Raw genomic sequence first — 13,630 nt, forward strand, 5'->3', positions numbered from 1 at the left:
ATTTTCCAACAAATTAATTTATAATATTTATTTATTTATTTTGCAATTCAATGCGCTTTTCTGCTCTTGCTTTTGACAATATTATTTGAAATAAAAAATAAAATAAAGTATATATGATTTTCCCCCTTATAATGTGCCTATGATTTTTATAAAATTAATAAATATATCAAAATCATATCTAAATATATCTAAATTCTCCAGAAAATAAATATTAATAATTACTCCAGAAATACTCTAAATTCTCTCCCTCTCATAGCATAATAAATGAAAAAAGAAAATCCATGATTAAAAAAGGAAGCAGTGTAGCTAGCCTCCCCTTAGAAACCCCCCACTCTAAAAGAAACCGTTCCCAAAAAAATTAATTTTTTTTTATTAAAATTTAATATAATTTATATGTTTTGTATTGTTTTGATGTGCTAATGTTAAAAATAATTTTTAAAAAATAAAAAAAACATCTTTGACATGCATTTCGACACGAAAAGTTATTTGAAAAATAAATTCTACCACATTGCCAAACATACAAGCTAAAAATTCGATTTTGTATACAGTAGTATACAGTAGAAAGGAATTTATCAAAATATATAATGCAGATATAAATGGATTATTCAAAAATTTAAACGTGGTTTTAATTATACGAAAAATATTTAATTTTTTTTCCTTAGAAATTAAAATTCTTCCAGACAGCAAGAATATTGTGCTGCTCCCATAGGCACTTCAACCCCAGAGACCCCCAATAACCTCAGTAATTGAACAATCCATGGTGGCTATAACACCATGAAGCTTTCTCGTTCTAGAAGTATGATGATAACGATAAGCTATTTACATGATGATGTTGATTACAAATGTGTAGTTTAATCTAAGAGATTATATGTAATTAATAAATTAAAAATTAGTTCAATTTAAAATGTTTTATCCACCCACAATTTATTTTAAACATGTTAATACTCTATGTTAAAATATTTTTATTCAAGAACAATTTTTAATAAAATTTTAACATGAAAATTAAATGAATCATATTAGCCTCAAAATCATGTTCTTAAAACAAATTCGGTGGTAATTTTCATGGTGGTTTGAAAATAATATCACACATAGTTAGCCACCCATAAATAATTGCTAATCACCGGGCTTGGCAAGATCCTCAATATACAAGCCCAGAAAATAAATTGAGGCAGTCTTGTTGGGCTCAATCATTCACAATTCAATGCCATAATCGCCATCCTAAGCAGCAAGTCTGGACATATTCAGGCACTTTTGTTCATTGTTTTCTCCAGAGAATCCTACCTTAGCTGTGAAAACCATGAGCACCTGGATACTTGTTGTTTTCGGGCCTACTTGCAGTTCCTTGAAAAGTATCCCTGACCATGAGCAACTCGCGGACAACCCTGCTCATGTCCATTCGATCTCTAGGTGAATCCATGGAACATGCCACTCCAATTTTCACCAAAGAAGTCAGGCACTCCTCCATGCTTGCTGCATTTTCCAAGTGTCTTTCACTTAGAAGCACTGGGTCTGTAATCTCTATAACATGGTCGGGCAGGGCCATCTTGGCAAACATGTGAAGATTAAGGCCTTTCTCAAATGTGTCATCGATAGGTCTCTTCCCTGTCATCATCTCCAACAATAGGATCCCATAACTGTAGACATCTCCATCTATTGACACCTCTCTTCCTTGGCCATACTCTGTCACTCGAGAAAGTTTAGATATATGTAAATATAGCTGAAAAAGATTTTTTTTCCCCTTATTACATGACAAATATACTAGGAGATGTTGGCTATGTTAAGGGGAATGGGCAATGGAAATGAACAATTGTTACCTGGTGCAGCATATCCAGTAGTTCCCTTTATTCCAGCCGAGCTGCTTTCAAGACTTGGTTCTGAAAATTCTTGAAAAATTCTAGCTAGCCCAAAATCCCCAAGATGGCCAATCATGTCTTTATCAAGAAGAATATTACTTGGTTTTACATCACAATGAATGATTGGGCTGTGGCAATGGTGATGAAGATAGTCAAGTGCAGCAGCCACATCAATGGCAATGTTGATTCTCTCAAGAAGGTTTGGACGCTGAACTTGATTTATCTGCTGATCATCATGTGTTTCTTGAGTAGGATGCAACCATTTCTCCAGACTCCCTTTAGGCATGTACTCATAAACTAGAGCTTTAAAATTATTACCTTGAAAATCAATGCTTGAGCAAGAAGTTATGATCTTCACAAGATTTCGATGCCGAATGTTTCTCAAGGCTTCACATTCATCTTTGAAACTTTTAGACGCTCCACGGCGTTGCAGGTTAAGAACTTTGATTGCAACCAGTGTTCCATCTTCATCAATCCTTCCTTTGTACACAGAGCTAAAACTACCAACTCCAATCAAGTTGGTTGTAGAAAATCCATCGGTTGCTTTAAAGAGCCTTTCGTAAGAGATTTGAGGAAATGACTCTTTCAATAAAGTATCAGAAGAGTGCTCCTTTCTTTTCTTTTTGAACCAACAAAACAAAAAAGACGAGACAGTGATGGCTCCAACAAGAGCACAAGGTATTGTGATTGCCAATAAATATTGCAGATGAGACATTTTTGTCTTCTTTGGCTCCTTGTTGGGACATTCAGACAAATGAAATTCCAAAATTCCACCACAAAGTTTGTCATTTCCAACAACTGATACTGCACTCTTGTTTGTGAAAACTCCCTTCCTCGGAACCTCCCCCTCAAAATTGTTATAGGAAAGATTTAAACTTATGAAAGGGATTGTCACAAGAAAGTTTGGAAGTTGGCCTGACAGATTGTTACAAGAAAGGTCAAGAAATTGAATTCCCCTCAAAGAACTAAATGATGAAGGAATAGATCCTTGGAAGAAATTATCCTCCATGTGCAGGACCTCGAGGCTGGTGCATCCTCCAAAACTAGTTGGAATTTCACTAGACAGCATGTTCCAAGAGACATCCAGTTCACTCAGACCTTTTAGACTACCAATGGTTGAAGGCAAGGAACCAGTAAATTGGTTATGAGATAGATTCAGTGAAAATAATACAGAGGAGGTACCGAAAAGTTGTTCTGGTATGCTGCCATTGAGGTTGTTTCTAGAAAGGCCCAACGACACCAAGTTTTTACAACCTCCAAGACTAGCAGGGATGGTGTCTTGTAATTTGTTATCATCTAAATAAAGGACACTCAACAATGACAGATTTCCTAAAGAAGATGGAATTTTTCCTGACAGTCTATTGGAAAAGAGTGAAAACTGCTCTAGCTTTCGTAGATTACCAAAAGAAGTTGGAATTTCACCAGTGAAATGATTTCGATCCATGTATAGGAAAGTTAAGTTAACTAGGTTCCCTATACCTGAAGGGATACGTCCGACTATGTGGTTTCCTGAGAGCCCAAAATAAACCATATATGTTGAAAGATTTCCTACTGTAATCGGCAGCGATCCTTCTAATCTGTTGTTGTTGATGCTCACAACTTTCAACATGCTGCAGTTGGTCAGAGAAGCAAGAAACGCCATTTCATCATCTCCTCCGGTTCCCAGGTTATTACTTCCGAAATGCAGTCCAGAGAGATGATGTAGTTTTCCAAAAATATCAGGTATTTTTCCTGTCAAACTGTTATATGTAAAAGAAACAATTTGAAGCTCAGAAGCATTGGTTAATGACCCTGGAATCGGTCCGGAAAACTGGTTCTGCCATAATGCAAGCCATTGAAGATGGGGAAAGGATAGGCCTAAATTCGACGGAAGACTTCCGCGAAATCCATTGCCACCCAAATAGAAAGTAGTAATCAACGACAGATTATATAGAGATGGAGGGATGAAACCCGAAAGTTTATTTTCACCGAGCAGAAGACTAGTTAATCTCTTCAGTCGGCCTAAAGAATCAGGAATAGTTCCCTCAAGAACATTTCTTTTCAAAGACAAACTTTCAAGGGAGGTAAGATTACCGATGGAGTGCGGTATCTTTCCCAGGAGATTATTCTGACGAAAAGAGAGTATTGTGAGCTTTGACAAGAAACCAAGCTCCGTAGGAATTTCACCTCCAAGCTTGTTACGATCAATATAGAGCTCTGCAAGGCTGGAGCAGCCTGACAAGTTGGCTGGAATTTTGCCTTCTATGGAATTATTGGTCAGCATCAGAACTCGTAATCTCAACAGGCGCCCAACTTCAGGTGGAATTTCACCATGAATTGTGTTGTTTGCGAGTCTTATTTCTCGAAGGAAGCTAATATTTCCCACGTAAGGAGACAAGGTGCCTGCCAATTTTTGGTCCACTAGATTGATAATTCTGACCCTTCCATGTCGACGGCCACATGTGATCCCTGGCCAGTTGCAGAAATCGAGAGAATCATTCCACGAGCTCAAGGTATTACTATGCGGGTCTTGTATCTTTGCTTTGAAGGCTAGCAAGGCTTCATAATCCGTCTCGTTTCCACCAAAGCTACTAGGAGCAGTGATTGTTGAAGCTGCAGTGAGGAGGAAAGAGGAGGTAATCAGTGGCAGTGCTTTTCCTTGCATCAGTACAATGAGCACAGCAACAAGGTTCTGGACACAAAATGAAGACAACAGGTTCATCATTTTTGTTTTTGGAAATGATAATAGTTCACTATCATTCAGTAGATAATGTTAGTGGATTGCTCAAGACTTGATAAAGTCTACATAATAGGTCACTATCATTCATCATTCAGTAGATAATGTTAGTGGATTGCTCAAGACTTTATAAAGTCTACATAATAGAGAGAATATGCTCATGACTAATGACTCATGGAAAATTATTTTTCAAAATTTTTTTATCTGAAAATATATTTAAATAATATTTTTTTTATTTTTTAAATTTATTTTTAATATCAGTATATTAAAACGATCCAGAAACATCATAAAAGTTAATTTGAAGCTAAAAAAAAATAATTTTTTTTAAAAACACGGTTGAACCGCAATGCTAAAAAAATCAGAGTGCTTAATATTGTGATAATTTGTTTTTTTTTCTCATTATAAAGAAAAATTATTTAGTTAGTTAAATAACGTTTGCTTTTTGCAATGGACGCTACACATAATTGCATTTTAAACATTTGTTTTGTAGAAGCTAAAATAACCTCTATTTTATTCCTAAAAACCTGCTTTTCATTTATTTTACATGCAAAAATTTATCTCATAGTAGTTTCAATAAAATACATATTTTTAAAACTAATTTTTTTAAAATCACAACTAAAAGTGTTTTTCTTAAACCTAATTTTTTAAATCTATAATGGCAAAAACTACTACAATACCAAATATACATAATCTAAAGCCTGGAATTCTATTTGATTTTGCTAGTCACATTCCAAATCTAACATTTAAGTTTGAAGATTATAAATAGAAGACGAGTGGTTTTTAACTAAATAAAAAAAGTAAACTCATTCAATGCTACATGTATTAATCATAGTTATCAAACTCATTCAGAGGTTTGATCTAATTTAAGGTTGAGGTTATGAACTTGCTAAGTTAACCCAAGGGTCAGCCGATTAACCCGTGTCACTCTGAAATGATGTCGTTTTGAATAAACTTTTAAAAAAACTGAAATAACATCATTTTATACAAAAGTTAAAAAGAAATAATATTGAAGTTAACTCAATTAGGTCTCACTCGGATTTGACCAAGTCAACCTAGTCGTGGGTTGACTTGTTGATCACCTAGATTTGACCGAGTCAATTTTCAAAACAATTCGGAAAAAAAAACTTATTTAGATCAAGTTTCAAGTCAGTAGATCAGTAGAGTGACCCCCTAGATAAGGCCAAGTTTAATATTATATATCAATGGGGACAGAACTACATTGAAGGGTGAGGCAACCATGATACCCTAAATTTTAAAACTTTTATGTGTTAGTCCTAAAATTTAAAAAATTTATATAATACCTTTTAATTTTACATGTTTTGCATTCTAAAGCACTTATTTTCTTATTTGTTTCCCAATTATTATTGGAAACTTGTTTTAAATAAATAAATTATGGGTGAATGAGAAATTAATCTCAAAGAACTCTTGGTTTTCCCGCTCAAAGAACTATTGGTTTTTCTTGATTTATAGTGGCTAATCAATGGTTGGTAATGGTGGAATTTAATCCTTATTAATTCTTCAACCTTTTAGCTTCCAAAATTCATTATAAAAAGGGGGTGAAGGGAGAGTGTAGGACTTGTATTTTTCAGATTTCTCCACACTATTTCTCATATTATTTTTAGTGTTTTCATTCCTTTTTATGTTTTGATTGTCCTCTCAAATTCAGAACTTAAGTTCATCATATTGAGAGATATTTGAGTTACATAATCTTTAGTTCAAAGACCTTATTTAAAAGTGCATCTAAACAAAGGTGGTGTTGTTGGAATCTTGTGAGGCATATTGCAAATATCCTAATTGCACAAGTGAAGAGCAATAAAGCTTTAAGGACAAAGAATTCATTCTTGACAACGACAAAAGTCGCATTACTTTAAAGTTCCTCAATACGTAAGTACCCTCATTTATTTTAATTTAACCATATATATTTTTATTGTTAGTATGCATGCCAGGACTTTGAATTAATATCAATTATAAGTTTGGATACATATTTAGTATGCATGCCGGTATTATATTTATGTTGAAAACATGTTTGTCATGAGTTATTTATTTATTACATGCTTATAGATTTAAATTTGTATGAACTCTAGGCTTTTCTTGAAAACTTTTTTTATATATTTAGCATGTCTTGTTATGATAAACTAAACATCATTGCTTACTAGTCTAATATATACATATCTACAAAATTTGATCTACAATTCTTAAAGCTTTATTCTTTATATGAGACTTTGTTTAGTTTATTATGTGGAAAAAATATTAATAATATTGATTATATAGATTAATTGTTAAAGATTTTTTAGCATCTTTAAAATTTAAGTTATAATTTAACTTCATTTTCTATGCTATATTCTCACATATAGATTTAATTTTAATTCTCTAAGCTTTAATCTATAACTTTTTGGTATGTTATGACTTTTTTTGTTTAATTTTTAGAAGGTTGTTATATATCTTTGTTTAAAATTTATAGTTTATCTTCTAAAATTGTTTTTCATGCTTTTTGGATGATTTGATGCATGTTATAAATCTTATAGATCTATTTTTTTCCGATAAGATAATTCTTGATTTGTTTATGATAGTTTGTGCTATCTTTATTATATTCTATAAGATTGACATTAAATTTTTTAGGTTAGTTTTGTTCACATATACATTACTGTTCACATGTATAGAAAGTTAGTATGATGAATAAATACAATCTAGAAAATTCTGTCTAATGAGATTGGATTTTAAGAGGAACTATTTGTGACCCCACCAATCTTTCTTAGAAACTTACTTAGTGAAAGTATTATTCACACGATGCTATTTTTTTATACGGTAAGTTCGTAAGTGAATCACCATTGATTTTATCTTGCATAATTGAAATATTTTTATTAAAAAGCCACTCTTTTACAAGTTTTATTTTATTACTTGCTTATTATAGAGCTAAAATATTTATTTATAAATATTATTGGCTATTATTTTTTTAGATTATATCATGTTTTCTACTACTCAAGATTTGGTTGTGCCCACCAATGTTGATCGGTAAGTACTATTTTGATAGTGAAGATTCGACCATCACCTTCTATGGTGCATGGTGAGAAACCTGAAAAGTTTAATGGATTGAACTTTAAGAGGTGGCAACAGAAAATGTTATTCTATCTGATTACCTTGAACTTTACAAAGTTCTTAACTGAGAAAGTGCCAAAATCATCAGAAAATTAATCTAACCCTACTACTGTGGCTATTGTGGATGCATGGAATCATACTAATTTTGTGTAAAAGAACTCCATCTTGAATGGGTTGTACAATACACTATATGATGTGTATAGTTCAATTAAGAGTGCAAAGGCATTATAAGAAGCTTTTAACAAAAAGTACAAAGCTGAAGATGTCGGTATGAAAAAATTCATAGTTGAGAACTTTCTAGATTTCAAAATGGTTAATTCAATGACGATAATGAGCCAAGTTCAAGAGTTTCAACTCATCTTACATGATATACATGCTGAAGGTATGTCTCTGAGTGAGTCCTTCTAAGTAGCTGCAATCATTGAAAGTTATTATCTTGGAAAGACTTCAAGAACTATCTTAAGCATAAGCATAATGAGATAGGAATTGAAGACCTTATTTTGAGGTTGGGGATAAAAAAGGATAATAAGTTATCTGAAATGAGAACCAACTTTTCTGGTGTCCTAAAAGCAAATGTTGTAGAACAAGTGGTGAGGTCTCATAACAAAAATAAAATGAAGCTTGTTGTGAAAAGTAAAGAAATTGCCAAGAAGTTCAATGGAAAATGCTTTATCTGTAACAAGATTGAGAATCTAGCTAAAGATTACAAAAATAAAGGTAAGTAAAGAAACCCTATGAAAATGATTATTCAAGCCAATGTCACCGAGGTTGGTTACCTTACCAATGAAGTTCGGAAATGAACTTGTCTTGTATTGTTTTCAAAGTCAACCTTATCAATAATCCTAAACAGTGGTAAGTTGACACCAGTGCTACAAGACATATATGCGTTGAGAAGATGATGTTTTCCACTTACAAAGAAGTGGATGGAGAAAACCTATACATGTCGAACTCATCAACCTCTAAGGTATTTGGTGTTGGAAATGTCATACTAAAAATGATCTCTTGAAAACTCCTCACCCTCAACAATGTGTTGTATGTTGCTGACATTAGAAAAAACTTAATGTATAGCCTATTATTGAGCAAAAGTAGTTTTAAAATGGTTTTTTAGAGTGATAAATTTATACTCTTAAGAGTGGTATGTTTGTAGGAAAGAGGTATATGCATGACGTTCTTTTTATGTAATGAGCATTGTAACCAATGATGAAAACAAAAATAAGATTGCCTCTTCTTCTTATTTGTTTGAGTCTTGTAATGTGTGGCATGACATGTTAGGTCATGTGAATTATAATTCTATATAAAGGTTAATAAACCATGAATTATTATCAAGTATGATTTTTTAGAAAAATCATAAATGTGAAATTTATGTAGAATCAAAATTCACAAAACTTTTTTTTTTCAAACAATTAAAAAAAATTGTGAACCTCTAGACTTAATCCACTTAGATATTAATGATTTAAAGTTTGTGCAAACTAAAAGTTAAAAAAAGTATTATATTACTTTTATTGATGATTGTATAGGGTATTGTTATACCTATTTGCTTAGAAGCAAAGTTGAAGCTCTTGAAATATTTAAACATTACAAGAATACAATTGAAAATCAACTTAACAAAAAGATAAAGGTAATAACAAGTGATAGGGGTGGAGAATACGAAGCATCATTTGTGAATTTTTGTTCCCAAAATGATATTATCCACCAAACTACTGCTCCTTATTTACCACAACAAAATAGCATTGTGGAATGTAAGAACTGAACATTAAAAGAAATGATGAATGTCGTGTTGATAAGTTCGAGAGCACCTTAGAACTTATGGAGGGAGTCAATTTTAACTTCCAATTATATACATAATAAAGTACTCCAAAAAAAAGTTAAATAAGACACCATATGAATTATAGAAAGGTAGAAGACCTTCCAATATATATCTCAAAATGTAGGGGTATTTTGCAAAGGTAACAATACTTGATCCTAAAAAGGTCAAGATAGAACCTAAAATTATGGATTGTGTATTTATCGGATATGCATACAATAGATGTGCATATCGATTTCTTGTACACAAGTCAAGTATTGAAGATATTCATCCTAATTCTATTATGGAATCAAGAAATGTTATATTAGTTGAGAATATGTTTCCATGGAAGGAAACATGAGAATATCGTTCATTTAAGAGAACGCTTGAGGCTAGCTCAAGTAGTTATCATCAATTAGAAGATGATGAAGTTGAGCTTAGAAAGAGTAAAAGGGCAAACATAATCAAAACCTTTGGTCCTGATATTTTAACATACTTGTTAGAAAATGAAACTTGAACCTACTCCGAGGAAATATCTTGTTTGAAAGCTTTTTATTAGAAGGAGACAGTCAATACTGAAATTGAATCCATTATCAATAATCATACATGAGAACTAGTGGAAATTCCTCTCGAAAGTAAACCATTAAGTCATAAATGGATCTTTAAAAGAAAGATGAAAGTTGATGGCACTATTGATCAATATAAAATTAGACTTAGACAATAAGAAGGTGTGAACTATTTTAACACATATTCACATGTGTCAAGAATAACTTCTGTATGAATATTAATAGCCATTACAGTTATTAATAAGCTTGAAATACATCAAATGGATATATATATATATATATATATATATATATAGCTTTCTTAAATGGTGACCCTGAAGAGGAGGTTTACATGGAACAACCTGAGGGTTTGTTGTCAATAGACAAGAAAAGAAAGTCTGTAAACTTGTTAAATAATTAGATGGTTTGAAAAAAGCACCTAAATAACGGCATGAGAAGTTTGACAAAGTTATGTTGTCAAATGAATTCAAAATCAACGAAGTTGCTAAATATGTTTATGTAAAAAACATATATAAAGGCCATGTCATTATATGTCTCTATGTGGACGATATGTTAATTTTAGACAGCAATGATCACATGATCAAGTCTACTAAAAAAATGTTAACTAACAAGTTTGACATGAAAGACTTAGGTATTGTAAATATCATACTAGGCGTCATAACTCATTTCTGGGTTATTCTCCAAATTCATCTTTTTTCTTTTCAAAATAAAAAATAAAATAAATAAAATAATAATAGCAAGAAGATTAGCATTTTGACAAAACCAAGTTGGGAGGATTTCAAATGTAGAAAAAATTAAGCTGCAATTTTGGATGGAATCGAAAGCCTAATTGTACCCCATTTTACCCAAAACTAGAAAGACAATACAGATTCAATGTCAAGTTACATGATTATTGGATGAATCTCCATAAAAATTAAGTTCATGGACATAATTAGATTTTTAATAAGCTAATTTTATTTAATCATAGGCCAAATTAAAAGTTTAATTATGTTTAAGAATTAATTTGGGTCCAATTAAAAGATTTAATTAGGTGCAAGGACTTAATTATACTTTAAATGGTTCAAATTAATTTTATTAGGGGCTTAATTGGTGAAAAAATAAGTTTTGGAGTCTAATTTGATCTTAATTGAGAAGATTGAAATTTTAGGAGACCAAATTTAATTTTTACAAAGTTAATTGGTTCAAATTAATGGCTAAATCGAAGAAATTCACAGCCAATGACTATTTTGCAAAAGGTGTCGAACTATGAGGACCCAATTGATTGAAATCAGGGGTGAAAATGAAGAGACTTTGAAAGTTAAATGGTCAATTAAGGTCAATTTGCATAAATCCAAGATCAAGGATCAAAATGAAAAAGGCGCTGAAATTCAGGGCTAACATTGAAGTTCAGCAGGGGCAAAATTACATAAAATTAGAAGTTTATGGTCAATTAGGGGTGAAATTGAGAGAAATTAAAAGACGGATAACCAAATTGACATTTTCCAAACCCCTAAATTAAAAGTCATAATGACATCGTTTTATTTAAATGAAACGACATGTTTTAACCAAAATGGCACTGTTTTGACCAAACAATAAAAAAAAGGACTGATTAGACGATGTGTTGTCTGGAACTGTTCATCTTCTTCATCATTGGTTTCGCCCGAAAGCTGCTCGGATGGCCTCCTTTTCAAGGTACACAAATGATGGTCTGACATCTGATTACACCCTAGTATGGTTCTTTATGGCCGATTGACATCACAGCTGCCTCGATGCCGCTCCAAAATGGCCAACCCAACCAGCCTTTCTGCAGCAACTTTTTCAAGCCATAATGGAAACTTTAAGCCAAAAGTTAGGATTCTTTCGAGTCGAATCAAAGGCCAAAATTTTGCACCATTAAAGACAAAACATCACTCTTTCACCCCCTATAAATAAGAGTGGATTTCATAGCCAAAGAACAAAAAAAATTGGTTGCAAAGTTGACAAAAAACCAGCCTCCCTCCTTAGTTTTTTTCTTCCAGCTGATAGTTCTCTCTTTTTTCTCTCTCTCTCCACCATGTTTTCAGCCGCCACAACCTCAGCACCGTCGTGAACAACCACAACATAAACCCCTCCATCAACACATTTCCTCGTCGGCAATAAAAACCACCACCAATGCCACCTTTTTCGTTTTCTTCTTTTTCATCGGTCTTCCTATACCCTAGCAACATTAACCTCTCCACCTCACCCTCTCCGGCAGCCACACCACCATACCAGACCTCCTAGCAACGACAACAACACCCCTTTATACAGGTAACCTTTTCCTTCTTCTTCCTCCCTCCCTTGTTTATCTTCATCTTTTGTTGCATGTAAATGTGCAAAATGCGAATTGTAATTCACATTCTGCCATTTACAAGCACAACTTAGTCACAGGGCTGGGCCAGTGACTAAGTTGTGCTGGGTTGGACTCATTCTGGCCCAGCCCACTTAAAAAAAGTCAAGTTTGTTGGGTCATTAACGGCCCAACCCAACCTGGTTAGGTCTAGCCGAGCCTATATAAAAAAGAAGGGTATGTTGGACTGCCAATTGGTCTAACCCGATTGAGTCGGGCTAAACCCGTTTCGAGCCAACTTGGATGTTTGGGTCGGGTCCAACCTAATTTATAATAATAATAATAATAATAATAATATAATTAAAACAAAAAACAAAAAAAATCAAAAAAATTCCAAGGGTCATTTCAAAACATTCATGATTTTCTCGCATGTTTTTCTACCAATTTTGCATAATATCAGGTTGTAGACTTACACTGTAAGATATAGATCTGGGATTAAAAAATATCTGGTTTCCTCTGAAATCTCAAAAAAACAAATCATAAAATTCAAAAACTAAAAAAAAAATTCATTTAAAAAAAGCAAAAAATGTTTTGTTTTTGCATATGGTCAAATCCTAAAAGTTTTCCAAGTATATTTTTGAAAAGAAAAAAATCACAACATTTTTATCATGCTTTGTTTTAAAAAAAAATGAATATCATAACCAGTTCATGATTATCCATTAGGGTTTGACAAAAAAAAAAACTCATAATAATTATTTTGTTTAAAATGTTAGGAATTAGTTATATTTAGAAAATAAATGCGATGTTATAATTTGGATTTTAGAATGGTTAGGATTTCACTCAATAAGATAGAGACTCTTTCACGTCGGGAGATTTGCCTTGAACCTTAGAAAAAGACCAATGGACATAAAAGCGACCTAGAAAAACAATCAAACAACAATGTTGCTTACCTTAGGTAGGGTGCACTGGGGGTGATGCGTCTTCCCCTTGTACAACCAGTCCTTTACCCGGACTCTTATAGACCATAAATTTTCTAGTAACCATAATACTAGGTGGCGACTCCTGAACCTTATAATCATAATTTTATGATTATACCCAAAACCCTTTCCTTTCCCAATACTTTTCAAGAGGCTAGCCCGCCATTCGACGTCACCCCGCGACACTAGAAATAAAAATTTATAAGACATTTAATTGATTAGTATTGTCTCAAACTTATTATATTGAGAAAATTCTTGAGAAATATTTTTAAAGATGACAATAACACTGTCAAAACACTAATTGATATAAGTGTACATATGTCCAAGAATAGAGGTAAGGGAATAAACCAAT

The 13,630-nt window shown here is 32.6% G+C and overlaps 1 protein-coding gene across 1 annotated transcript; it reads right to left on the bottom strand.

The window, feature by feature from the left end:
• Positions 1-1,016: 1,016 nt before the first annotated feature.
• On the bottom strand, positions 1,017-4,639 carry LOC7465414 (probable LRR receptor-like serine/threonine-protein kinase At3g47570). Its single transcript, XM_002324289.4, has 2 exons — positions 1,815-4,639; positions 1,017-1,680 (listed from the first exon to the last, which is right to left on the bottom strand). Exons 1-2 carry the CDS (start codon positions 4,555-4,557, stop codon positions 1,283-1,285), a joined length of 3,141 nt encoding a protein of 1,046 aa, XP_002324325.4. The 5' UTR covers positions 4,558-4,639; the 3' UTR covers positions 1,017-1,282.
• Between the last annotated feature and the right edge of the window lie 8,991 nt (positions 4,640-13,630).

This window comes from Populus trichocarpa, chromosome 18 (assembly GCF_000002775.5).
Source record: "Populus trichocarpa isolate Nisqually-1 chromosome 18, P.trichocarpa_v4.1, whole genome shotgun sequence".
Taxonomy (NCBI): Eukaryota; Viridiplantae; Streptophyta; class Magnoliopsida; order Malpighiales; family Salicaceae; genus Populus; species Populus trichocarpa.